At 36.9% G+C, this 25,227-nt stretch overlaps 1 protein-coding gene across 5 annotated transcripts in view; it reads left to right on the top strand.

Annotated features, from left to right (window-relative positions):
• Positions 1 to 25,227, top strand: part of FAM193A (family with sequence similarity 193 member A) — a 104,451-nt gene that overhangs the window by 24,218 nt on the left and 55,006 nt on the right. For 4 of the 5 annotated variants that reach the window (XM_090139739.1, XM_090139737.1, XM_090139735.1 and 1 more), the window contains exons 2-8: positions 4,823 to 4,888; positions 7,328 to 7,573; positions 9,589 to 9,755; positions 10,034 to 10,201; positions 13,388 to 13,622; positions 15,889 to 16,013; positions 20,918 to 21,062. In XM_090139739.1, coding sequence (XP_089995865.1) covers positions 4,823 to 4,888; positions 7,328 to 7,573; positions 9,589 to 9,755; positions 10,034 to 10,201; positions 13,388 to 13,622; positions 15,889 to 16,013; positions 20,918 to 21,062 — 1,152 coding nt within the window. The remainder of the gene's footprint in view (positions 1 to 4,822; positions 4,889 to 7,327; positions 7,574 to 9,588; positions 9,756 to 10,033; positions 10,202 to 13,387; positions 13,623 to 15,888; positions 16,014 to 20,917; positions 21,063 to 25,227) is intronic. The other variant, XM_090139738.1, reaches the window with a different exon arrangement.

Here is a 25,227-nt window from a genome sequence, read left to right as displayed (position 1 = left end):
GGTACTGGAGGAATGGAGAGAGGAATGTAGTGTGTGTATAGAATAACCCTTCTATGCTCTGTCCAGAGATATCATGCATCACATTTGATTTAATCTCATGTTGAACCTATATCTCGTGCACTTTTAACAATCATTCTTTGAGGTTATCTGTGCGCTTGGCTTCCGCGATGCCCTGTCCTTTTATCAATTGTGAGCACGGGGCAAAGATCTGATTTCAGAAAGTGAAAATTTAGGATATCTTATCTCTCGAACCCAAGGCACAAAGAAAACTTTCTGTATATCCAAAAATCACATAAGATTTTGTCAGCTCCATTCATCTGCCAGCAGTAGCTCGGTGACAGATTGAGCTGTGGCTTGAAGAGGTGGGGAACAACTCAGCCTGAGTCTGGACAGCACCCAAGGCAGAGCTCTACTGGGCTGCACGAGGGAGGTGTGCACCCAGGAGGCACCAAGGCTGCCATCTACAGAGTGTCTGCTGGGGATGGGCAGGCTGCTATGCGGAGCTGCAGTGCTGGGATAGGTGCTCGCCGGAGAGCTTGGGTGCAGAGCAGCTGTGGGAAATGCTTTTGGTACAAGCACAGGCAGGAGAGCAAGTAAAATGAATCTGATACTCTTGATGGCTTCCTGGAGGCTTTTCTGGGGAGTGGAAAGGTGGTCAGGGATAAGAGCAGTATGTTTCTTTGGTATTGCTGTGACGCTCACAGAAAGCATAGGTTCAGGTGTTTTAACAAATGCAGTTGTTCAGATCCCTATAAAAATAGAGGAATACACTGAAGTGGTACAGGGTACCTTTGTTACATTAGGGCATGTAGAATGAAATGTAAACTTAATCTGTGCTCAGTGACATTGCTGTCTCCAGTCTGTGTCATTCCTAATCCACTTGACAAAGTCAATGCTGTGTTTTCTATCTTTTTTCCTGTAGGAGAAATTTGATTAAATGCTGCATTTGGAACAGGCTGCCCAGACATGTGATGGAGTCACTGTCCCTGGAGGTGTTCAAGAAACCTACAGATGTGGCATTGAGGGATGTGGTTTAGTGGATGTGGTGATGGGTTGATGTTTGGGATAGATGATCCTATTGATCTTTCCCAACCCTAAAGTTATGTGTTTCTGTGATTTTATATTTTTTTTTCAGCATCACGTTGCTGTTGAACTGCTGAGGGCTCATTGCTGATGAGTTGAATTTAGTTTATCATTTTCTCCGCTTTTCTTTTCTTGAGTTTTCATATGACTTTGCATCTCTTTTTTTCATGGAGTGTGACATAACCAGGCTTCCACTCCAGGAAAGCCTGGGGTGTGTTTCCAGTGCAGTAATTTACCCCTCAGCTCTGGCTTTGATTGTGACTCGCTGTTACAGCAAATCATGACAGACTTTGAGTGTGTGCACTCTAATTGCTCAGCTGGTTCATCAGGGTCACTCAGGTGAGCTCGGAGTGTTGGTCATGACTGGGATTCTCACTTTCTTTCTACTGTCTGGTACAAATTATCCTGTGCCAAACAGTCTGCCTGTTTTCCAGAAAATTCAGGTTTTAAAGAGGTGACTTATCGTGGCAGCAGCTTGCAAGAAAGAGTTTGGTTTTTTTTTCCACTGTAAATAATCTACAGAAAGGACAGAAAGATACTTCTTTTTTCCAATTAATGTACAGTGAAGAGTAGATGTGCACAGTTCCAGTTTTCCTGATCCATGTCAGATTTCCTTCCTAGCACTTACTGGTACAAAATAGCTTTTTGAAATAAGAAATTTTACAACAGTTTTACTGGATATCCAGGTCTGATGTAAATATATATATGTGTGTGTGTGTGTGTGTACACATTTCATTTATATATCTTTTTTTAAAAGAGCTTTTGGTTGTCCAGATGTGACAACTGTCTAGTTTGTCTCTTACTTAAAATTTGTGCATGCTGAATTGTATCTGTAAGCATATTCTGTGATTCTGTGATATGGCCCAGTAACGAGGTCTTGGAAGGTCCTTCTGCCATCCTGCAGTGTCTTGAGTAGTGTGAAGAATTTGATGTTATTGGTTAACTTAGTCAGATAGGGACGTTCTTGCTACAGAAGGGAAGTTTCCATGGTTCACTTTGGGAACTTAATAAATATTTTAAAAAATGTTTATCTTTTGCTCCTTTGGTAGTGGTGAAATAGGAAACACATGTTTTCGTATTGTAGTTGTTAATGCAACTGTTAGATCATCAGGCTTCTCTAGGACTCTTGATTGAATATCATCTGCTTTTGATGGCTAGTACATGTATTGCCCCACCCCTCTGAGCTGTGCCTTGCTTAGAAGCAGATCTTCCATTGCATTCTTCATTAAGGCTTTCCCTGGGAGAATATTGTTCAGCTCCTCCATAGTGAACATGAAGATCACGCTCAGTGTTTCTGCCAAGACTTTAGCTTATTTTAGTATTACTTTATGCATCTGTTGTTTGTTTACTTGAACCTCACAGGTCCTACCAGGCTCCCTACTCCCCGTTATTACTTATGCGCCTTGAAAAAGGTGATGGTTATAGTTCTCACACTTCTTTCCTCATTTCTTTAACTTCTGGGTGAGAGTATCTCATTGCGTTTTTTTGTCTGTTTTAAGCTTGCTATTGTTTCAGCCCCATTTGGACTACTTCTACAAGATTCTTCTAATATTTCCTCTAATATGCTATTCAGCCATCTCCTTCTCCTCCCTGTCATGTTATTGTTCCCTTCCTCCCCATTCCTAAGTCTTTGCTGTATTTCTTTTGTATTTTGTCTGTTTCACATAATGGTGTGAATCTTCTCATTGCCTACAGACATTTTACTCTTGATGCTTCCCTCTGTTTGTTTCATCTTGTGTGGTAAAAAAAAAAAAAACAAAAAAACAAAAAAAAAACCCCAAAAAAGCATTCTTACTTTAAATTCCTTCATGTTTGTTCCTCTTCCAGATATTAAGATCATTACTAAATTTGGGGAGTTTCGTACTCATATTTTGAATCAAATAATGCACAGTGCCTAAGATCAAGAGACACAATGCTGCTAACAAAAGAAGAGGCAACTTGTTCTATAAAGCAGGCACTCCTGACATCCAGTATTGTCTTGCCATTTACTGGATATTGGAAACATCCCAATATTTTTCTCTTGTCTTTTTCTAACGTTTCTGGGTGCTCCTGTGGTCACTGAGCACCAACATGTTTAAATACTACGGCTGATGTTTTTTTGTGTGATTGCAGTCTTGAGTGTAGAGAACATAAACATATTTTCTTAATGAAAAAGTGGGGATGTGGGACAAAGTTGTCTACTAGGACTTTCTCAGAAAAATGTTTCTGGAGCTTAATTCTAAATTTTGAGCTGGTTTCTGTGTTTTTAAAGGCATGTATATCCCACTGACCAGTCAGCCTACTGTACTTGGAAGTTTTCTTTCCTTGAAGAAACATTTCTTCATTTGAAAGTCTTTCTTTTTTTTCACTTTCCAAGTGGAAAACAAGTTCACTATGTTGTTGTTGTTATTGTTGTTGTTATTATTATTTATATTGTTGTTACTGTCATTCCAGACCTGAGCTGCTTCAGTTGAGTGAATACCCACTCTTCAAAGTTTGCATATAATACATCAGTTGTGTTGTTTCCTATTTGTATATTTTCTAGCAATTATTTGAAGATTGTGTTTTGTCTTCTACTTTGCTTTTGAAAAACCTGGCTGAAGGTGGTGACTTTCCAGAAATCTAACTGGCTTATGAAGCAACTGGTCACTGATCCTGTCGATGAGTAAAACTGAAGGACAGTACTTTGTGTTGTGGGAGGCTTTATTTTAAGCTCTGGGTTTGTTAGCAGGGTCACAGTATTGTCTGATGTGTCCATCTGTTACAGAAGATGTGGAGGTTCCCAAGTTAAACAGGGGAGTTGCTGTAGCTGTCTTGGAAGGAGTCTTAAAAGTAATATCAGACAGTTGTAGGTAGAAAAATGGAGAGCAAAAGAGGTTATCAAAGCTAGGAGAAGTGGAATGGAGGCATGAGTTAAATTATGCCTGAAATTTGAGTGATGAACCAGTGCTCACCCAAAGGGATGGTGGGAGAGGAGGTGGGGAGGAAGAAAATTGATTGCCTGTCCCCCTCCCTCCCTTTTTTTTCAATCAAATGCCTTTACATTTCTCTTCACATCAGTGTGGTCTAGGGCTCTTTGCCATCATCGACATCAGTTTGTATGCTGTCTTAACTTTGCTCTTGTTCTAGTGTCCTCAGATAATATTCTATGAAAACAGTCGTGGCTTTTGAAAAGTACTTCATCACTATCTGGTGTAGTTTCTGTAACACTCTGTGCAGAAGAGATCTGAGAGATTTCTGTATGAATTATAACTGGTGTAGGAGGAAAGCTTCTGCAGTGCAAGAGCTGGATGCAGTTCTGTGGCTTCTTATGGTAGTCTTCCTTGTTAACATAGTGTGTGTTTCTAAGCCGTATTGTATTCAGCTTTCTGAAGGAGGGAATCTTTGGTAATTGTCTCAATTCACAATAGAAGCTTAAAGGCAGAAAGCAAACAACCAAATACAGAGGGGAACAAAGTTGTTTTGCTTGTGTCTTAGTTTTTCCTGTATCAGTTCTTTCTGATCAGAGTCCCACTGCTAATAAAACAGCTGTACTGCAAAAGCTTGAAATACATAACTTGTTAACTTTTGCATCTGTAGAATTTTATTACTAAAAATGAGTTATCCATGTCTGCAGTCAATCATTGAAATTTCAGAAGCTGTTTTATCAGCCCTCAGATTTGGGATATGATGATGATGATTATTATTATTTATTTTTTAATGCTGTTTTTAGCATAAAATTTGATTATTATAACCATTTTGCTATTAATTTTTTTTCCAGGTTTCACTAAATGGTACACAGTTTACAGACAGTTCTGTTGGATCAGAGTTCACAGGTGTTTCTCAGGTAAGTACAGCCAGATTTTTTGGGTGTGTATGGTAGTAGAATGATATTAATGGGAGAGAAAATTACAGTGACATACAGAGGAAAAACCTTGGAAATGATCTGCAGTTGTGTTTGCATTAAGGATTTTGCTAACTGAAGTCAGTTTCTGATCACTTCACAGTTCAAGCTTTAAAGAGCAGTGAAAGCAAAGTTTTATTGTTATAATAAGCTTGAAATTGGACATGGGTGTGAAAAAAGCTATGCAGTTTTATGGTAATAAAGCTATTCTTGGAAATAAATCTAAATACATAGCAGAGGCAGTTATTTCTGTTCCAGCTTGTCCTACTTCCAACTTTCCTTTATGAATGTTACATCTGAACGTATTTCAGAGAGAGAAAGTGAGTCTGGATGTTTTCTTGCAGAGATCCATCTCTTTTTAAGCTTGACTGGTGAAAAAGTCTCTTGCTTTGCTTAAAATGTACCCTTATCTCTGATGATGCTAAGGAGAAATACAAAATGTATGCATGACCGAAATCCAAGCTAATGAGAAAGTTGATTACTGTTGTTGAAATGTTCACGATTGTTCACTGCATTCGTAATCTATTAAATACAAAAGGGCAATTTGTGGCTTGCTTTTAGCATGACAAAGCTATTACAGGACTTGGTGATCTAGGTGGTGGTATAGATTTTTATCGTGGCGTCATTTCCAGGGAGGTGGTTGAGTCACCATCTCTGAATGTGTTTAAAAACTGTTTGGATGTGGTGCTCAGGGACATGGTTTAGCGGAGGGTTGTTAGAGTTAGGGGAGTATGGTTGGGTTGTGGTTGGACTTGATGATCTTTAAGGTCTTTTCCAACCTGAGCAATTCTATGGTTTTACGGTTCTAGCTATCAATTTTATTAGGGTTAAACTACTTAGTGAGAGCACTTGGACATGTGACCATCCCAAGTTCATTCTTAGCAGTTGACTATGTCTTGCTTTAGGAACCAGCTCTCTGTTTGGAGCTTAAAATCTTTCTTTGAAGTCCTTGGTTGTGAATATCAGCCCAGTTGGGAGACTCTACTAGGATTTTACTTAGTCAGTTAACTGCCATTAAGATGGTTGTTCCTGCTCTGTTTGCCATTGTGTGTTTTTGTTTGTTTAATGGTACTGATAAAACTTGCATAACTGAAGTTGCAGCTTCTAGAAGTCCTTGTAGTGTGTCTGGGGTCTGTTTACCTTGAACCTTACAGTGTCAGGTTGCCTTCACTTCTGGTTATTTACATTGTTGTCTTCTACTTTTCCTCCTTGTTGGAAGATGTTTTGCTGCTGATGTTTGTAAGATTTTGCCTTCAGAAACTGTAAACTGTTTTCCAGCATCTAAAAGGGGTCTACAAGAAAGCTGGAGAGGAGCTCTTTTTATCAGGAAGAACAGTGATAGGGCAAGGAGTAGCAACTTCAAGAGGATATGTTTAGATTAAATATTAAGAAGAAATTCTTTAGTATGAGAGTGTTAAGGAACAGGCTGCCCAGACAAGTTATGGATGGTGCTGTCCTTGGAGGCGTTCAAGACGAGGTTCTGTGTGGTTTTGAGCAACCTTATCTAGTGGAAAATGTCCCTGCCCATGGCAAGGGACTGGAACTAGATGGTCTTTAAGGTCTCTTCTAACTCACATATTTCTATGATTTTGAGGTGTGCATGGGCGGTGTTAGTAATTAAGGCAGAGCTAGTAGCTGTCACATGGGGCAAATCTGAGATTGTGCCTTTATAAGATCATAGCATCACGAAGGATGGAAAAGACCTCTAAGATCATTTTTTCCATATTTTGTTCCATCAGTTATAACTTTGAACTCCTGTGAAGTTGTTTGGCTGGCTCTGCCTGACATGTTTTAGAACATCAGTCTTGATGAGTAATCATAATTTCAGGGCTGAACCGCAATTTCGTGCGCATAGAATCTTGGAAGAGAAAGTAAATTTTTGGTTGCCTCTGTCCTCATAGGTTTATTTTATTCAATAGTTGATAGTGGATTTTAAGGCTTTGTTGATTGGCTTTGTTAAAGCGAAGCTGAGCTTTTCTTTAGCAACAAGCTTAGCTAAAAGTTTTGTTTCGGCAAGTATTTCGAAAGGGAAATGACACTGACCTTCAGAGCTGCTTCTTTCCTTTTCAGTTCTGAGAATGACAACAGTAAAAGAAATTATCCTTTTTTATTTTTACTTAAAAGTTATTTTTGCTCTTAGGCTGAAGTATTTTAGAAAGAAAAGCTGTATCCCTGGAAGAATTGCTTGTTATATTGAATTTATTCATAATCACAATTGTTTGCCAGACTGAGATGAAGACTGCAGTATTTGATCTTAAGACAATCCAAATATTCACCATTGAATGATGTCAAGTTTTACTTTGAGAATCTCAGAATGGTTTTTTTTTTTTTGAGTATGTGTTCTGTGAATAACCAGTTTTCCCTCCTGCCATTTATTTGTAGACACCATTTACCTTTGGCTTGGGTCAAAGGGCACCATATACAACTGGCGAGCATTGTCTTCTTTGTAGAAGTGAACGAAAAGATAGTTCGCTTTCAGAGAGCGGAATAAAAAATTCTAGCAAAACAGCACTTTCCACATCTCCAAAAGCAAACAATATGCTGCATCTTCCACTGTGGGTGTGTCCAGACTGTAGGCGAACAGTCGAAAAGGAGGAGAGGCATGCTACAATAGAGCAATCTCTTGTGGTAAGTTGAAGTACTTCAATAGAATAAGGTGATGTGCTATGAGATGCTGAGTGCTACTTTGCGCTTTGGAACCACTTCAACTGCAAGTGGTGAGATGGCATTTTAGTTGGTCTTGAGTTTTTTTTTTCTGTGAGCTAAATGAAACATGTGAGTTCTGTGTGTTTGAAAAATGGGGAGTTTCAAGTCTGAGATTCGGATATCTGAATAGAGAAGTTTCTTTTGCTGTTGTTAGTTATTGTTTCTTTTTCCTTAAGAAAGGAGAGCTTTTTGTAGTATGCATGTAACAATAATTTGTTTGCAGCACTGCAGACTGCTTTAAAATCCAGTGTAAATATTTCAAGCTGCGTTTCTTATTTAGTGGTTGTTTTTTTATTAATTAAGTCTTAAAATATGTTCTCAGAGCAGAATTCAACCTCATAAAGAGTTGTCTTTTCATGACAAAGATGCAAAAAGTTTGATGTCATGTCCAGCAAATTCCATTTGATTTGAACTGCAGTACTACATCAAAAAACCAAATCTTTACATATGATTTGGGTAGCCTTACATTTCTGATAATAGCCTGTAGGCATGTACAGACTTTATTTCAGTAAGCAAATCAGTGTGAAATAAAATTGTTTTTGTATTGCATATGCAGTTAACCTCATATTAACATATGAGTTTCTATGGATTATAATACAGAAGATTTAAGAGTATATCACTTGTGCTTACAGATGAAGATTGCTAAATTTCTTACTGTTAACAAGGCTTATGGAAATTAATCCAAAAAGATTATATCAAAGGGGGTTATGTTGGTAGCTGGATGGTAACATATTCTAGAGAAGCCAAAGAACAGCTGGACTGAAGCACATTATTGTTCAACTGAGTAAAAAGTTCTGACACATTTCACTGTAACTGAGCTCAAATGGAAAAGAAATCATTCTAGATGTGCAAGCAAGGCAGAACTTGCTTTGTAAAAGTCTCTTTCAGTTAAATATACTCTAGATAAGATCAAAATGGATGGTATCTGGCAAGAGAAATTTTTAAAAGCAAAGTGTCCTCCATTTCCAGCAACTTTAAAAAGCACCTAACTGGATGAAATGGCTAGTCACATTTGGAAAAAACAGCCGGGGGGAAAAAAAAACTGAAATCTGTTCAGTCACTGCGAGCCAGAGCGTGAGTGGCTTGCTGCAGATGTTCTTGTGCTCAGGCTGCTGTTGCTGTCATTGCCTTGATGTTCTGATGCTTGATTTGCCTCAGCACCAGCCATAGTAGCTGCTCGTGCTATTGCCGTTGGATGTGCACAAGTTTGTTTTAATCTGTCTTCATCCTGCTCCAGGATCTGGAGTGAAACGCGGAAATCCGTTCAGTTTTCTCCTAATCTGAGAGAGGTTTTCTGCCTGGCATCACAGACAGGTGGTGGCAACCTGGGGAGAGTGCAGGAGGGGCAGCACGGTTCAGTGGGTGGAGCGCAGTGGAGGAACAGAAACTGGAGACTGAAATACCAGCAGCCTCTGGAGAGAACTGTGTCATTTGTTAGCAGTCAGCAGCACTGCACACAGGAGATGAAAAGCTGCTGTTACTGGGAACTGATGCTAACATCCATTATGGTCAAGTAGTATGTCTTGCTGTTATATACAAGGAGATTTTATGCGTTCTGTGGAATGGGTTGTTAAACTAAAAGAGTCAAACATACTGTCAAATAAGAGACTGAAGAGATATTACTAGTTTATGTGGTTAATCGTGGATGATGCAATCCTTCTTTTAGCTTAGTTCATTGTTTATGCTGGAGTGCATAAATGTGATAATTATAACCAACGTGCTTCAGTTATTAGAAATGAAACTATTTACATTACTGGCTTTCTCAGTCCATCTTGTGCATTTATTGGGCTTTTTAAAGATAAATCCTTTGTGGCCAGTTGAGTCTTCTCCCAAAATATATTCAGCACTAAGAAATGCCATGTTATTTGCCTGCATATTAACATTTCACACTTGGATCTTGCAAACCAAAGTTGCTACCAGTTTTTTTTTTCTTTCAGAGCCAAGATTTCCTTTTGCACATGCCTCTTGGAAACAGTGGATCACAGCAGGAATCTGTAGGAGGAGGAAGGATAACTGTTGGTGCGCAGACAGTGCCTGCTGCCGATCTTAACAATTCCTCTCCTTCAGACATAGCATGCAACTGTGAGGCCTGTAATGAGCGCAGGTAAGAACTGAATTCAGACTTAGAATAATGCCTGTAGTCAGACTATCAGCAGTCTTGTGGCTGTTTTGTCAACGTATGCTTAAACTAAAATGGGGCTATCTGACAATAGCAGTAACTTAGGGATGGTGGCTTTTATTCAATTTTTGATTTTATTTTCTGCCTGTACTCTTTGGGCTTTTTTAAACATGATTTTCCTGAGAAGAGTCTTCAGAATAGTGGGAATCGATACACCTGTGTGATGTACAAATTGAGAGGGTTTTTTTTGTCATTGTTTGCAGAGAAATTTCAGCAGAGACTGAACGTGAATCTCAGCAGCTTCAAAATTACTGGTCAGAAGTAAGATACATGGTTCGATGTATATATCGCCAAGCTGGGACCCCTTTGGCAGACGACCAAGACCAATCTTTGGTACCAGATAAAGAAGGAATGAAAGAGCTGGTGGATAGGTATAGCACTTCAAAAAAAGCTACTTATTAAATACTAAAGGGTGTTTTTTAAATGAGTTTTAAGTTAGTGTATTTCTTTTTTACCAGAATTTTATTTACCAGCTCTAAGTCTGATGGCTTAGAATGATTGCCCTTCCGCTAGAATAATAAGTTATGGAGGTCAGCTGTATTCCATGCAGGATTTTAAAGTGCTGGATTGAGTGTGTGAAATACGTGAAAAATGTTTGTATACATCTGCAATAGGGATATTAGTGCATAATTATGAAAAGATCCCCAAAACCTTAATCCTCAAAAGATATTGAGATCATTACTACCAATAATAAGACACTGTCTGGCTTGGATTTCCCCCACATGAAACATCTTACCTTGCTGAACTAACTTGATTTTATAATAGTGATTGCATTCTATAGTAGTTGTAGCAGCTAGACGTTAGAGAAGGAAAAATTTGGACTTTTCTCATTAGAAGAGGCAGATTATGAGAAGTTTGTTTTCGTATCAGAAGTTGAAAGTGCATCTTTTTCTAGGTGAAAGTCAAGGATGTGTTTTTGAATTCTTTGGTTGTTGGTTTTTTGTTTTTTTTTTTCCCTTGGGAGACAGCCAACAGTTCTCTCCACACTGTTCTCTTAAGTGCTCCAGCATGTGCATTTCATTTTCTGTCCAGTTTATTGTGTGGTCAAAGAGTAGATTCTCATATCGATTCTGTACTTAATTGACAAAGGTCTGACTGAATTAAGCAACCATAGTTCTTAAGCAGAGTTTCTACTTGAGGCAATGCTGGTAGAGAAATTTTTTGAAAGATTCTAATCCAGTACAGTTCTTTGTGACTATATTTCTGAATGAGTCTTAATAAATAATTGAATAAGCTTTTTGTGCTTCTGCTATAAAAAGTGAATGCTCAGTTTTGAACGTGAGTTGTGTAACTGTAGAGAAATACAATATGCTTTCCTGTTAGTCACGCTTGGTTTATTTAAACTAAGCGATCAAAACATGCAATATAGCTTTTGAAATCAAAGATTTTTAAATTGTAGTGTAGTGTATAATTAAAACTGAATCACAGCTATAGTTTTCCTTAATGGAAAAGCTTTGAAAACTGTAGTGCGTATTTTGTAGCTTTCTTATGTACGTAGGTGCCTTTCTCTAGAACTGCTTGTCACTGTTCAGAAACATGATTAAAATATAACAGGCAAGAAAAAGATCCCAAAGAAGAAAACTTTCAATATTGCTGTGTTTTTTTCACTCTAGAATTTCTTGTGGTCTTCAAATAACGAAATAAAGTTAGGATGCTTGGATAGTGCAGACACTGGTGAGTCCAGTCTGTGATGCTGTGATGTCACACAAAAATTTAGCAGAACTTACCAGTGTAGGTAATGAAAATGATTTTTGTTTTTAAAAAGGAATAGTGAAAAAAAATATATAGGTAGCATGCCAGATATGCTGTGGCTAGTTTAAAAGGCGAATTCCTTGTTAATAACTTAATGCTCAGCTGTGTTAAAAGCAATTGGCAAGAAAAAAATTACCTGCTTTGTTGAAAGTAAGCAGTGGTGCCAAGTACTGTCCCTACTGTACATCATAGCAGTTCACAACAGTGTGGTCGTACTCTATTTTATAAGTGATGAGGGAAGAGCAGGGACTAAACAGCAGACTAGACAGCAGTGAACTTATTCATTTAATCTCTTTATTCTTCCTTACTTCCCTGTGCTCCAAAAACCTGAGACAAATGCTTAAACCCCAAGCCACGGGACTTTAAACAGTACAATTTCACCTTTAAAATGCTTCAAAGCAGCCATCATGTCCAGTGGCTCATTCTGAGTATTGCTTTGGTAGAAAGCTCTGAAGATGGCTGACTGGGATCCTATTCCTGCTTTTAACTTAAGTGCCCACTGAGATTATGAATTATGAAGTCCTCTTAGAGGTTGGTGACTAAACCTTTGTTAAATATGAGAACTCTCTTAATGTATAACTCTTCTTCTGTATGCCAGTTTAGGCTTGTGTTATCTCCCCCCATTAAGTAGTTGTGCCCAGACACACCATCAGCAGGAGGCAGCCCTTTTTGGGCAATGTTCACATGGTGCTTCAATTGGAGCACAGAATTCTAGAGTGTTGGAACTTTTGGTGTAGACCAAAGCATCTGTCAGGAGCCAGAGAACCATTTTTCTCTATGTGAGGTTGTTCAAACCCATGTCTAATTTCCAAGACAGTATCAGACAGCTCTGTGCTGTCATTTGCAGGAGGTTCTGACCCTCTCAAAAGCTGTGCCTTTCAGTATCTGCGATGCTTCTTACTGTGTGACTGAAAGAATGCATGGAGGGCAGTGTATTTCTAGAGCATTTATGTTAGTCGTCTTCCTTAGAACGAACAGCTGCCAAGTTCTGGTCTCTACCCTGGACACAAAATAAAACTGAAATACAGTCACCTATCACTTCTAATGATTGCAGCTTATGTGCTGAGTAGTACCATAAGTCATGTTCTGTGAAGGACTTTATTTATGGCTCTGTGAATCCTGTATGTCTCTTTGTGTAGTAACATACTTTTAATACAAGTGTAAAAAACATTTTTGTACAGAAGATCTGCAACTTAGGGTAAGAAACTAGATGAAAGTGAGTTTAATGAATGAGTGTGTTAAAAATGGTAGTTCTATGAGTTGTCTCTTTCAGTTTAATTTAACAATAGAAGAGTCACACAAAGCATTTACTGTTGAGTCCAGTCTGGCTGGTATGTGTTTAGGTAAATGCTGACTGCTGAATGTGTCAAGCTTCTCCAATGGCTTGAGGTAAAGGAATGTCCTACATACATTAATTGAGCCCAGATCTGGCTGTTCTAAATGCGACATTTATTAAGGCTGTATGGAAGAATATGAAGAAGTTCTAAAGAAGTATGTCTGTAAAGCTGTATGCCAAATAAGTAAGGGTTTCTAGCTCACAACTAGAAGTGAAGCACTGAGGTCCTAGATTAATTTGTTCCTCAGGTCAAATGTCCTTTGCTAGTCCTAAAGCTACATAGGAATTGAGTTCCATAGCATAGAGTTAGGGTACTGCACTGTGTTCTACCAAACCCAAGGTAGTTCTGTAAACCCTAGTCATTGTTTCTTTTTTGTAATAATAATGATGATAACTGCTAAATGTTTTTACGAGACTGAAAATTGTTCATTAGATATCTTTTTTAATCACAAATATTCTAAAACTACAGGCTTTGTGAAAGAGATCCATATCAGCTTTACCAACGGTTGGAACAGCAAGCTAGAGAATATGTACTTGAAATGAAGGTCCGTCTGCTCAGACACTTGTCACTGGGATCTAAAGTTGCATCAACATTAGCAATACAAGGGCCACCGCAGGCACATCAGTTCATCTCACTCCTACTTGAAGAATACAGTGCTCTCTGTCAGGCAGCATGCACAATCAGCGCCTTCCTAGTTACTCTGGTAAGACTGAGAAAACAACCTGCTAGGAGTGATACTAGCTGAGCTGTTTCTGGGTTCTTTAAGAAGTCATCTGTGATTTGTGAAATGTAAGGTCTGTGTGCACATAGTTGGAAGTGAAGGGCATTCAGAAAATGCTAATTCCATTTTTCACGAATGGAGGTTAGACATCTCCTAAAATGAATGCAATGAAAATTGTGTGAAGGAAAAGGTGGCACATAGTGCTTGTTCTGAAATACACAAAATTTTAGATAACTCCTCTGAAGAATGATTATAGCATTTCTCTGTTGATTTTCACTCTTCTCTTGAGAACCTCATTTAAAGGATGCAGACTTCTATGTGTAGCACTAAATCAAATTGTTTTTATGTTTTTGTGTTATTTTCCTTAAAAGCAAGAATTGATACTTGGAAAGATGACCTTTTTTCAGGAATTAATATTCTGTCTAATTGTTTTTGTCAGGTGACTGTGCTGAATTGTATTGGCAGGTAGAAAATGAGTAGTAGCCTGTTCTTGTTTAACTGTCCACCATGCAATTAATACAGTAAACAGATGTTACTGTTGATTAATAACCTTGGTCCTTGAACCTTTTCCTATACATCCATTTCCAATAGCTGTGTCCAGTACTTCCTTTTTCTTCTAAGTGGTGAAATTTTGTGTTGCCAATTAGCTAAAAGTGATTGCCTAGAGATGTCAAGAAAGGAAAAGAGCAGCAAGTAAGAGATCACAGATAAGAATGATGAGATGGAGGGGAACTGTGTGTCACTACTGGGGAGGGACTGTTGTGAAATGGAATTGACCAAAGCAGGAAGATGTTTCTGTGTAGAAACACAGGCATATTTGGTGTTTTTTTCCTGTTGTCAGTGGTCTGTATTTGTTATTTGCTGTATTCTCTTTCCCAACTTTATCACTTGGATGGAGATGTGTGGTCCCTGCTATTTCCCGTTAATTGGCACCTTTTAAGTCATCAAATCTAGGCACTGTAGAAAAAGTAACTCTTCAAGCTGAGTGGCATGGGAACTTACGAATTTTCAGCTGCAAAGCAAATGGATTGCAGTACAAAGGTCACATTAGATTCACCAGTAATGAATTCAGTAGCGTCAGAATTATACAGCCAATCAGAAAATAGTCTTCTCATATTCCTCCTCTGGTGCTTATTATCAGTCAGTATTCAAGAAAACTTTGCAGCTATAGGAAAGTAGGATAAAGACTTTGAGACAGAAGATGCCTATCTTCTCCAATGTTTCCCTTTATTTGACAAAATTCAAAGCAAAAGGCCTCTTGTCTTACAAATATTTTTTAAAGAAGCGTTTTATAGTAGTTGTGAATATTTTGAAGTTAGAGCATTCAAACTGATATGGTGCATGTCTCTTGTGCAACTGGGAGGCAAAAAAAAAAAGCAATATGTCTAAACAATAACAATTAAAAGAAGGACCTCAAACTTCTCAATTCTTTTTTTTTTTATCTATTTTATATTAATTTTTTAAACCACCATGCTAAACAAAACTTTGGAATTCTGAAGTACTCTTTTATTTCTGGCTACTCAAGGCTATAGTGCATACGCCTTGCTTGATGATCTGATAGAACAGTTGCATTTAGCATTGCTGTATGAGAGAGTCCTGCTATAGAAAAAACTGTTTACTGCTATCTGTGTATGGACTTAACTTGAAAGAAAAAATTGTTTCTGTCTTTGATATCATAATAATAGATTTACTTTTTAGGTCTTAAAACTCAAGGCATTTGTATATGAAGTAACCTTAAATAGAAAAACATTCTGCTTATAAAAGAAATGAACAGTTGGTCTCTCGGCTATTTAGAAAACGTGCATTTTTGAAACAGTTGCACTTTGAAAGAACTCTCTACTTCACTTATGTCAATTTTAAATAAAAATTACAGCTTGTCACCATGTGTCTGTTACTAGATAGGTGAAAAGAACTGAGAAGCAATAACTGATTCATGAAACAAATCTTACAGTGCAGAAAAGAGTGGAAGCTTTCAACAGCACAGTCTGTTTTTGTTTTTTTTCCCAATCCATGACAATTTAGAAAAGGTATGAAGCTAATGATTAATGATTTAAATAGACATAAAGAACTGTCCCATATTTTGAATATTAAAATGAAGTAATATCTCAACTGGATAATGCAGCCTGTTGGTTGATGGGTTTAATAGAATGTTTTATTATTAATAGAATATATATTCTGACATGAGAAAAGCATTTCTTTACTTTGTGTTTTATGATCTGAGCTTATTTGTGGTTGTTATTCATTATAGGAAAATGAACATTTGAAGAAATTTCAGGTGACGTGGGAATTGCACAACAAACATCTGTTTGAAAATCTGGTATTTTCTGAGCCACTCCTGCAGAATAGCTTGCCAACATTAGTGTCACAGCTAAGGTAAAGATTTAAACTTCACTTTTGTAATTTAAAGGAGAAAGCAAAATCTGTGTTTGCAGCCATCACTTAAAAAAATAAAAAACACAAAAAAAAGCAGCCAGCAACAACAAAATGAACAGGTCTGCTACTTGTCCAGTTTGATAGGTAAAAAGTCTTGTTGACCTGTTTTCAATTGAGCAACCTGATGTCATGACTTGCTCGTCAGAATTGTTACTCTACTCTCCTTTACTTGTAGGTTACCTAATAAAATGACAGTGTCCTGTTAAAATGCTGATGATTTGTAATGTCCTCACTTGACATAAGGCACTGGTACTGTTTCCTTTTCTCTACAAGTGAATCGATGGCTAGAAGAAAACACACACAAACAAAACAAAAAACCCACCCTTGCTATGTGCTTGTAGATTGGATGGCATATTGCATTTCCCAGGGCTTTAGAATGTGTGCTTTGTTATCAGGATGGTTCTGTTTTGTGTACCTGAAAGTGCTTGTTTTGTGCAGGAAAACGATTATTAATGTATAGAAATATTGTTATTAATCTTGAGTTCTGTTTAATCTTCATAAAGTACAGCCACACATTGCTCACATTGACCTCTCAGATTTGTTCCTGATGAAGGTGTTACTACTCTCTGTATATTTGTCCCAAGTGTGTTGTTTTGGGTATTTTTTCTAAGTTACGAGAACAATTTGATTTAGCATCCTTGTTGATTCCTTGTGGCAAATGAAGGAACTTCTGGGTTACGCTTTTGCTAGCAGTTGTTAGGAAGGAGAACAGGAAAACTTAATTGTTACTGGACTCAGTACTGGGTTAGGGTTAGGCCCCATTTTTCAGGCAGGTAATTCTGTCACTCTGTTGAACAACATGTTGTTCAGTTGCATGCTTTCCCTTTGATCTCTTTGATCTGTGCTTGACTTTCCAGTACTATTTTCAGTGACGCTGTATTCAGCCATCTTGAATGTTTTTTGCCAAGGCTTCTGTGCACTTCTTGATCCATCAGTTTCTGGTTTATTGAGGCTGTTGATACTTTACCTATGGAAATGAGAACGGTCTTATGTGATTTAACAGAAGTGTTGGGATGCTTCTGTTTACCTTGTTCTCAAATGCTACTGGAATTCAAACCTAGGCAAGAGAAGTTGTTTCCTTACAGATCTTCACTGTAGTGACAGCTATCATCAGGTTTTAGAGACAGAATCCTTTTCCCTCAGGAATTCCTTTCTGTATATGTCTGTGTTCTTTGGGTAGCCTTAAGGGTGTTTCAGTTAAGAAACAATGGTTTTGCCAACATTGAATCTCTCAAGCCTTTTTGAAAGGAGAGATTCAGCACAGACTTCTCCTATTCCATGACTTCTATCCTGTTTCTTCTGTAAGCATTAACTATTGCTGTTACTTTTCATATATCGCATGTTTTTTACTCATGAGCTTTTTAGGCCTTAGGCTTTCCTAAAAAATTTGCCTTCTATTGGGAATTTGGTATCTTATACAATAAGGGAATGTCATAGCAGAGGCATCACTTGGGCAAGCATCAGAATCGGTCTAGCTTCCAGATTGTTTCTTATTGAGCTGATGAGTATTGGCTTCTTTTCCACTGCTTGCTGCTTTCAAACCTTTAAGAATCTTTCTTTGAAGGAATAACAAACAGTTTACAGACTGGGTTGCATTTGTACAGTGGTGATCTGTAATGTGTACATTAGAAATTCTCAAGGAAGTGAGGTTCAGCCATTTCAAAGAGGGAAGATCTCAGTGGTTTGTCTCTAACAGATGGATAGGTAATTTGCTGTAGATTTTATAGCTAAAATCCTTTTTATACATTCATATATTGATTTTTTTATTTTTATTTTTTGAGAGCACTGAGGTTCCTTAATCTCCTAACTGGTCTTATTTCTAGATGTTGCATCTATTAGCATTTCAAGATACAGGGTCTTGCTGTTTTGCTAGTTCACAAAAGAGGAGAAAACTTCTTGGTTGGGATAGATCTTTTCACCTATCACAGAAATATTCCTAAGCTCAGACATTAGTAGTTCTGGAAACTATTTGACGTGATACAATTACAATAAATACTCACATTTTAATTGTTCCTGTAGCTGTCATGGAGAGATTTTTCTGTCTGAAATGTTCAGAAATTTGAGACTCGTTTGAATAAATCTCTTATTGAATCATTGTCTTAAGCACATAGTTCAGTTTAACTGCAGAGCACTGGAAAAGTCTTTGAAGAGTTTGCAGGAGTTATTTCTACAAAAAAGGCATTTTGAACTTCATGGATTTTCTCAACAGAGACCTATTCCTCTTATGAATTCTAAGAGTAAGCACCTGTTTTCTTTCAAACTTATCGAAGTACAGGTAGTCTTATTCCTCGTTTAGGATACAAAATGGACTTTTTTTTGCTACAGTCCAGATTCCTGGTTAGGCAGACCCTTTCACTTCTTCCCACCTCACACAAAAAAGCAAATGGCAATAAAGTTGTCTGGAAGGGATGTTCTTCTGGTTGTAATCCTAACTGACATGTAACCCTTTTCAATTTTGCCTTAATGTGGTTAGAAACTCTTTTAAGCAATAGATAAAGTGCTGCCAGAGTTTCGTGACAGAGAACACTGGCTTCCTTGTTTTATTCTTCTCAAGATGTGAAATAGTGTTGTTTTGGCATCTTAGCTTCATTTAGATTTTGAGCATTCACCACTTTCCTTTCATCCCTTAGCTTAATCACTACATCATTTGTATGTCTCTGGCTTTTTCAAAAGACTTGGAATTATCACAGCACACCAACTAAGATATTTATCAAATATGTTTGACATCTGTAAGATGTTCTCTTAAGGACTTTTAAATACAGCAGTCTTGGTGGGTGTGGGGAGGGGATAGGTTAACTAGATGATACAAGGTTAGCTGTGCCAGGACTGGTCATCTACTCAGTGTGGACTACCAGGATCTTAGCAAGTTGCAGCATTTTCTGCTGCCTTTGGTTTCTTTAGGAGTTATGTTGAGTTGTGCAATCTGCAGACCAGCAATAAGAACTGCCCATATGCCTAGAAGCAATTAATCAATCAAGAGGACTTTTAGATCAGACACTATAATTCATAAGGGTTTATTTTCAGTATTTAAAGTAATCCTATCACCTATTTGTTTATACATGCCTTGGGGATTCCAATACATTTAGTGACAGCATGTAAATGTGTTGATCTGTACTCAAGAGTCACAGTAAAAATTGAAAGTGTTAACTCTGCTGCATTGTTAATGGAAATTTTTTAAAAAGTGTTTTACTTGTAACTTTAAATCCTACTTAAGTTAGTTTTTGTGCAGAACTGATCTTTGTAATATATATATTATTTATATATATATATTATTTATATATATATATATTATTTATATATATATATATATTATTTATATATATATATATATTATTTATATATATTATTTATATATATATATATAGTACTATTCAGTGGCAGCTCTGAGAATAAATTTGACTCTTGTGAAGCAAGGATCAGAATTTTGCATAATGTTATCATATAAAAAACACAGGCTTTAGGAAAAGGAGTGAATTGTGATCTAGGATTAGGAATTGTTAGTGCTTGCACTGATAATGAGGAAAAATCATGAGACATTGATTCTTAAAATCGCCATATGCCTTTGAAGTGGTTTTTGCACCCTAGCATAGGAGGATTTCCTGAGCTTCTAGTGTACAGAATTGTTCACGTAGCCTTCTAAAGTGGTTGTGTTGCAGGTTCTAGGCAAAAATAACAATATGAAACTTGAGTTCATTGGTGAAGTGATGTCGAGAGCTATAAGTTAATGATCGCTGAGTTGTCTGTTCAGCTTGTTTATACTTAATTGCCACCTTAAATTTAAGGGCTCATAGGCAGGGTGATAGGTTCTTGGTTTGGATTAGCACCCTGTTGTGGTTGAAATCTGTGACAGACCTCCCAGAAATGCTGGATCTTGGCTTTAATGTCAGCTGTTAAGATGTTTGGGGTTTGATTTTGGCAGTGGCTTGTCAAGTCCTTTGACCAATGTATGACCTCTGTGCCTAGTTAAGTGTCAACTGGTTACTCCTTAATTACCCAGTAAGAGTAGTGTTGAGAAGCTTTAGTCTGTACCAATTCATAGGTCATTACAGTTCAGTGTGCTTTAAACTTAGATATAAGATAATTTTGACTTCTCCTTGTTTTTGTCATCAAGATTTAGGAAACTTGCTTATTTACTTGAGTCATTGTGATGATGTGCTTTACAGCAAATACCATAAATAAATAAATCCGTTATGAAAGCAAAGTATTGGAAAGGAAATGAAGTCTTTTTCCTGTTCCTGGGACCCCGTTTGGAGACAGCCAAATGTGGGTGAATGGCATAAGTGCATTTTGAAGTTGATGTTGCGTCTGAAGTGATAGTAGATTAGTGCATACAACCAAATTATCTCTCTTGCATCATTCCACAGTCTTTTCCCCAACTGGACCTCCAGTTTGTCTAGTAATGTTTTTATCATTGATCGTGAGAGTTCAAATTAACAAGCTTCTGGCTTTATTTTTACAATCTAACTATTCAGTAAATAGTCAACAGATATATTTAGCCTGCAGGATTTGAAAGGATAAATATATCAAGCACCAAAATTTGAATAAGTATTGCTCAGAAGGGTTGACATCTGGTTACCCGTGGGAAAGAGGCTCCAGAAAGGTTGCACTTCCCACATTCTTTCTATTATTGCTTATAGAACCTGGAACAATTGTTGGGTATTTTTTGAAAAATGACTAAAAATATTCATTTTGACATGGAAGCAGCTATGTGGGCCAAGGTGTATCAATTATTGTACTTCAACACTTTACAGGCTGGTAGAACTATGTGTGGTTGTTTTTGTTGATTTATTTTTTTTTTTCCATTCAAATATCTCATGTGTAACAAGTGCTGCTTGATCTTGTAGGCTTGGAACAACACACGATTCCTGTAGTGAAGATATGTATAGTACCTTGCTACAAAGGTATCATCAGCTGGAACAGGAAATGGGGCAAGTTGCTGAAGCATGGCTCGAATGCCAGAAAAGAATAGATGATTACGTTGATGAACAGGTAAGAACTGTGTAAACAGTTTCATGACTAATTATGTTGGGAGTGGCCCATGGAAGGCTGTGCCTCTGGTAATGAGTTTCTTTGCTATTGCTTTCCAGAGCTTTGAAGGCGCTTTGAATCTTTTTAGTGATTCAGTCTTCCAAAATAGAGAAGAATTCTAATATGCCAAAGTGGAACAGTGATTTTACAGAAATACCATCAAGTTATGGAAGCAAGTTGTTATGCTGTGGCTTGGAGATAGTCTTTGAATATTTTTGAGTAACTTTCATCTATAAAACCCTAATAGTGCATGAATATGAAACTTTCTTCCCTAGTTGTTACTAGGGGGAGAAAAATCCCTGAACACTAGGCTTCAAAAATAATTCCATTGAATGAAATTAATAAGAAGAGATGGCTTTAAAATGACTTGTATTTATACATGTTTTGTAGTGAAAGTGACCTTTGTACAGCTTTCAAAAGCTTGTAAGTCTCACTACATAAGCATTTGAGACATCTGTGGTTACTTGCTTTTTAATTGTGAGTTTTCACAGTTTATTCTGTCTATGCTGTGTTACAGAATATGGTGTTACTGTACTGATTCGTATATTATCAAGAGCTTGCTTTTAGAAAAGTTTGCTGTTTATTTGGAAAGTGTTTACATTTTCCTAAAATTACTTGCTTTTTGTCCCTAGTTGAAACAACTTGAGTAACTGAAGATAGAGTTGTATAGATCAATTTGTATTTTAAAGTTTTATGAGCATTGTAAGTATGGAGATCTAAAGTCTTATTAATACTATACTACTCTTATGAACAGTAAAACGCTTTCAAGTGTTGTGGTAACACTGTAAATGTCCTTCAGTGGCTCTTCTGTGTGATAAAGATTTAAGTAAATTTCTACCAGTAATTTCAGAGCCTTCAAGATGGAGATAGTGCATAACTAACTTTATTTTTGGAGATTGTTCTATATTTAGGGTCTGCATCACTGAGCTATCAGTTATCAAGTTTTCTCTTAGTCAGGCTGCTTTTGTGCATCTAAATAATAGATGGCAGCTCAGTGAAATTTCTTTTCTTGTGTTACTACAATTCATTTTCCCTATGATATCAGGGTGCTCTGACTGTCATTGCTGCCACAGTAAGAAAGGGATTCCAATTCAGTTCTTATCATGTTGGAACTTAAATATGAGTACATCCTATAAAAATTGGTAATTTGCACATAGACAATTTTCAGTCTCTCATTAAAACCTATGTTGATGTTATCTGTGGGTGGTTATTATACTTTCTTAATCAAAAATGTGCAATTCAGTACGACCATCTTACCTGAATTTACAGTGATTTTTTTTTATCAAGTAGAAATCAGAGAGCCCAGATACTATGGAACTTGTTGATCTTAATCGTGAATGCATGTTCATTTGTTGCTTCTTGGCTCAACAAAACAGTTAAGTTCTATTGCTGGTGTTTCAAAGGTTAGAACACGCAGATCAGCACAGATAAATGATCCTTTTATAATGATCCTTCTTTTTCCTTCTTATACCTCAATATTTAGACAAGGAATCAGTGGAGATAATACAAATGTCTCCTACAGTGTTTTGATGCTTGTTCTATATGAATAATGCAGTTTTTTTAAAGACTGTAAAACAGCTGTATCACACACAGACTTGTAGTACTGACACACTCCTCTTTCATGGGTGTACATCGTAATAAAATTCAAGCAAATCATTTGTTCATATCAGCACCTTTATTTGTGACTAGCTCAGGTCTGAGGAAGATGTTCAAAGTATCTGAAATACAGGATTTCAAATAAATGTAGTCTGTACCTCCAGGTCCTAGTATTTTCCTTACCAAATTTAGATTGTATTTAACTTGAGAAGTCTGAAATATATTTGGATCATTACCATAAGTAATGGCTAGATAATCATATGTACTTTGTGGGCATTTCCATTTTTAATACTGCTGGCTCCCCAGAACGAAGGAATACAGAGCTGCCTTTGCACAGTGCCTTGAGAGCACAGAGTTTCTTGCTCAGCTCTCTGTGCTGAGGTTGTTAGAGTCCTGGTGAGCAGAGTAGAAAATAATTTTTGTATTCTATAGGTATATTTGTTGGTGTTATTTTGTTATCTTTATACTAGTTACATAAATCAAAAAATCTCTTTTTGTTTTTGGACACTGAGAGTTTGTGATAAGAAGAATTGATTTTTGTTTTTAGTGAAACAGGGTAGGAAAGTAGATCAGTTTGACAGATGGAATTTGGGATGCTCAATGGTACTGTCCACATGTGATAGATTTTGAAGTATCACAGGATATTTGATGCTTCCAAACATGTGCAAGCATCAGAGTTTCTTGTAGGAGATCTATTGTTATATGTCAGTTCTGACCAAACTTGGTTTTGTTTTATGATTAAATCTGTTTCAGAGGGAAAAAATACTTATTCACCTGCCTGTTTCACTTAAGCTTGTCTGATTGATCTCAAATGCTTGTTAGCCTTAAAGTAAACAGAAGGAAGAAACGAGGTGGTGGACGTTCTTTTTTTTTTTTCCATTGGGCAGCATTGCAGTGTATTTGTTGCAGATGTGTAAGATTGAAATGTAAATTTTTCTTTTTGATACATCTGAATTTGTATCTCCCACATCCCAAAAGATTTCTTGGGCATGAATCATGTGGTTTGTGTTGAAGCTGCTTTTGTCTACTGAAATAACAAATATTCATGGGTGGAAAAAAAAGATGGTACAAGTGATAGCCTGTTATTCATGGAATTAAGAAGATACTTGCAGACAGGGCTATAGGAAAGACTGCTAAGCCAGAAGTAGGAAAACATTAATTCCAGCTCCCTCTTCCATTAATACTAAGGAGTACTGATAGTTAAACCATACTATTTTCCTTGTCAGTTTCTTGGCAGGCTTGATTGAGTAGGCAGCTCCCAATTAATGCACTGGCAGTTTTAAACAAGTGTAGGTGCCTGTCTTTAATGGTAACATGTCTGGGCGTCAAAAGCTATGAGTTCTGTTGGTTTTGAATGTAGCTTTAAGGTGCTCAGATGGTGATAATGCAACCAAGATGAAATCTTTCTCTCTTCTGGTTTCAGACTCTGCAGTAATTAGTAGTGTGTCTAAGAAATGGTACCAGTGCTTCAAGGATATTTCATACATGCTGTTCTGTTTAAAAAGGCACATACATGAACACAATTCTTTTTTTTTTTTTTTTGCTACTCCTGTAGCCTCACAGTACCAAGGGAAATCAAAATTCACAGCAGTAATTAGAATTGCATGCTGCTGATTGTGTTACAAATTGATTAGGTGAAACTCTGCCACTTAACGCTGTTTCAAATCCCCAGTTTTAGAACTTCAGTTTCCCTGGTTAAAAAATGGTAGTAGCAATAACTCCAATTAATATTCTGGCATACAACCCTAGTTCAAGCATGAGTTTTGGGAGACACTTCTGAAGAAAAAAGAAAGATTGCAGTAGCGTAACCTACTGAACTCTGATTCTTTTTTTTAACAAATCTTTATGAAGGAGTTTGGTATATTCTAGTGTTAGAATTCTCTTTATTAATAAAATAAATGAAAAAAAAATAGATAACCTAAATAATTGCTTTTATTCACCAGTGAGCTAGTGCTCTTAAAAAGGTGCAACCTACAAGAAAAACTTCTGTTCTTGTGTTTTGTTCTGTTAAAATTCATGGAAATTTTTGGGTTTTGTCAGTGAGTTTGTTCACTAAATTAAAAAAAAGTTGTTTCCATACAAAAAGTTATGAACTCTGTGCATTTACAGTGTGATTTGAGGCCTAGTAATTATACAATATTTTTCCAGCTCTAAGTAAACCATGGGCATGAAATACACAGAGATAAAAGGAGTAGTGTTAGTTGAGGTCACTACTTCATTTTATGTTTACTCTTCCAATTTTTTACACTCACAGATTAGATGGTTAGTTCTACATGTGGTACATGGGTTGGCACTGAGCCTGTGTTGAGGCCTTGCCAAAACTCTTGTCACTACATTTTAATGGATTTCAGTGGATTTGAGATGTGGAAGATTTAATGCCAAGCGTGAGTTATGAAAAATACTATGAAAATACTTAATTTTTGGAGAGTAAGAAGCAAATACACACAAATCCTTAAGGAATAATAGTGGAAAAATCTGACTTGAAGTGTAAATGACTAAAAGTTATTTATTTAACTGATTCAAATAGTAG

Source organism: Phasianus colchicus, chromosome 4, assembly GCF_987193195.1.
Source record: "Phasianus colchicus chromosome 4, bPhaCol1.hap1.1, whole genome shotgun sequence".
In the NCBI taxonomy this organism is placed as follows: Eukaryota; Metazoa; Chordata; class Aves; order Galliformes; family Phasianidae; genus Phasianus; species Phasianus colchicus.
The sequence above is the reverse complement of the archived record's forward strand: the minus strand, read 5'-3'. Positions and strand labels throughout refer to the sequence as shown.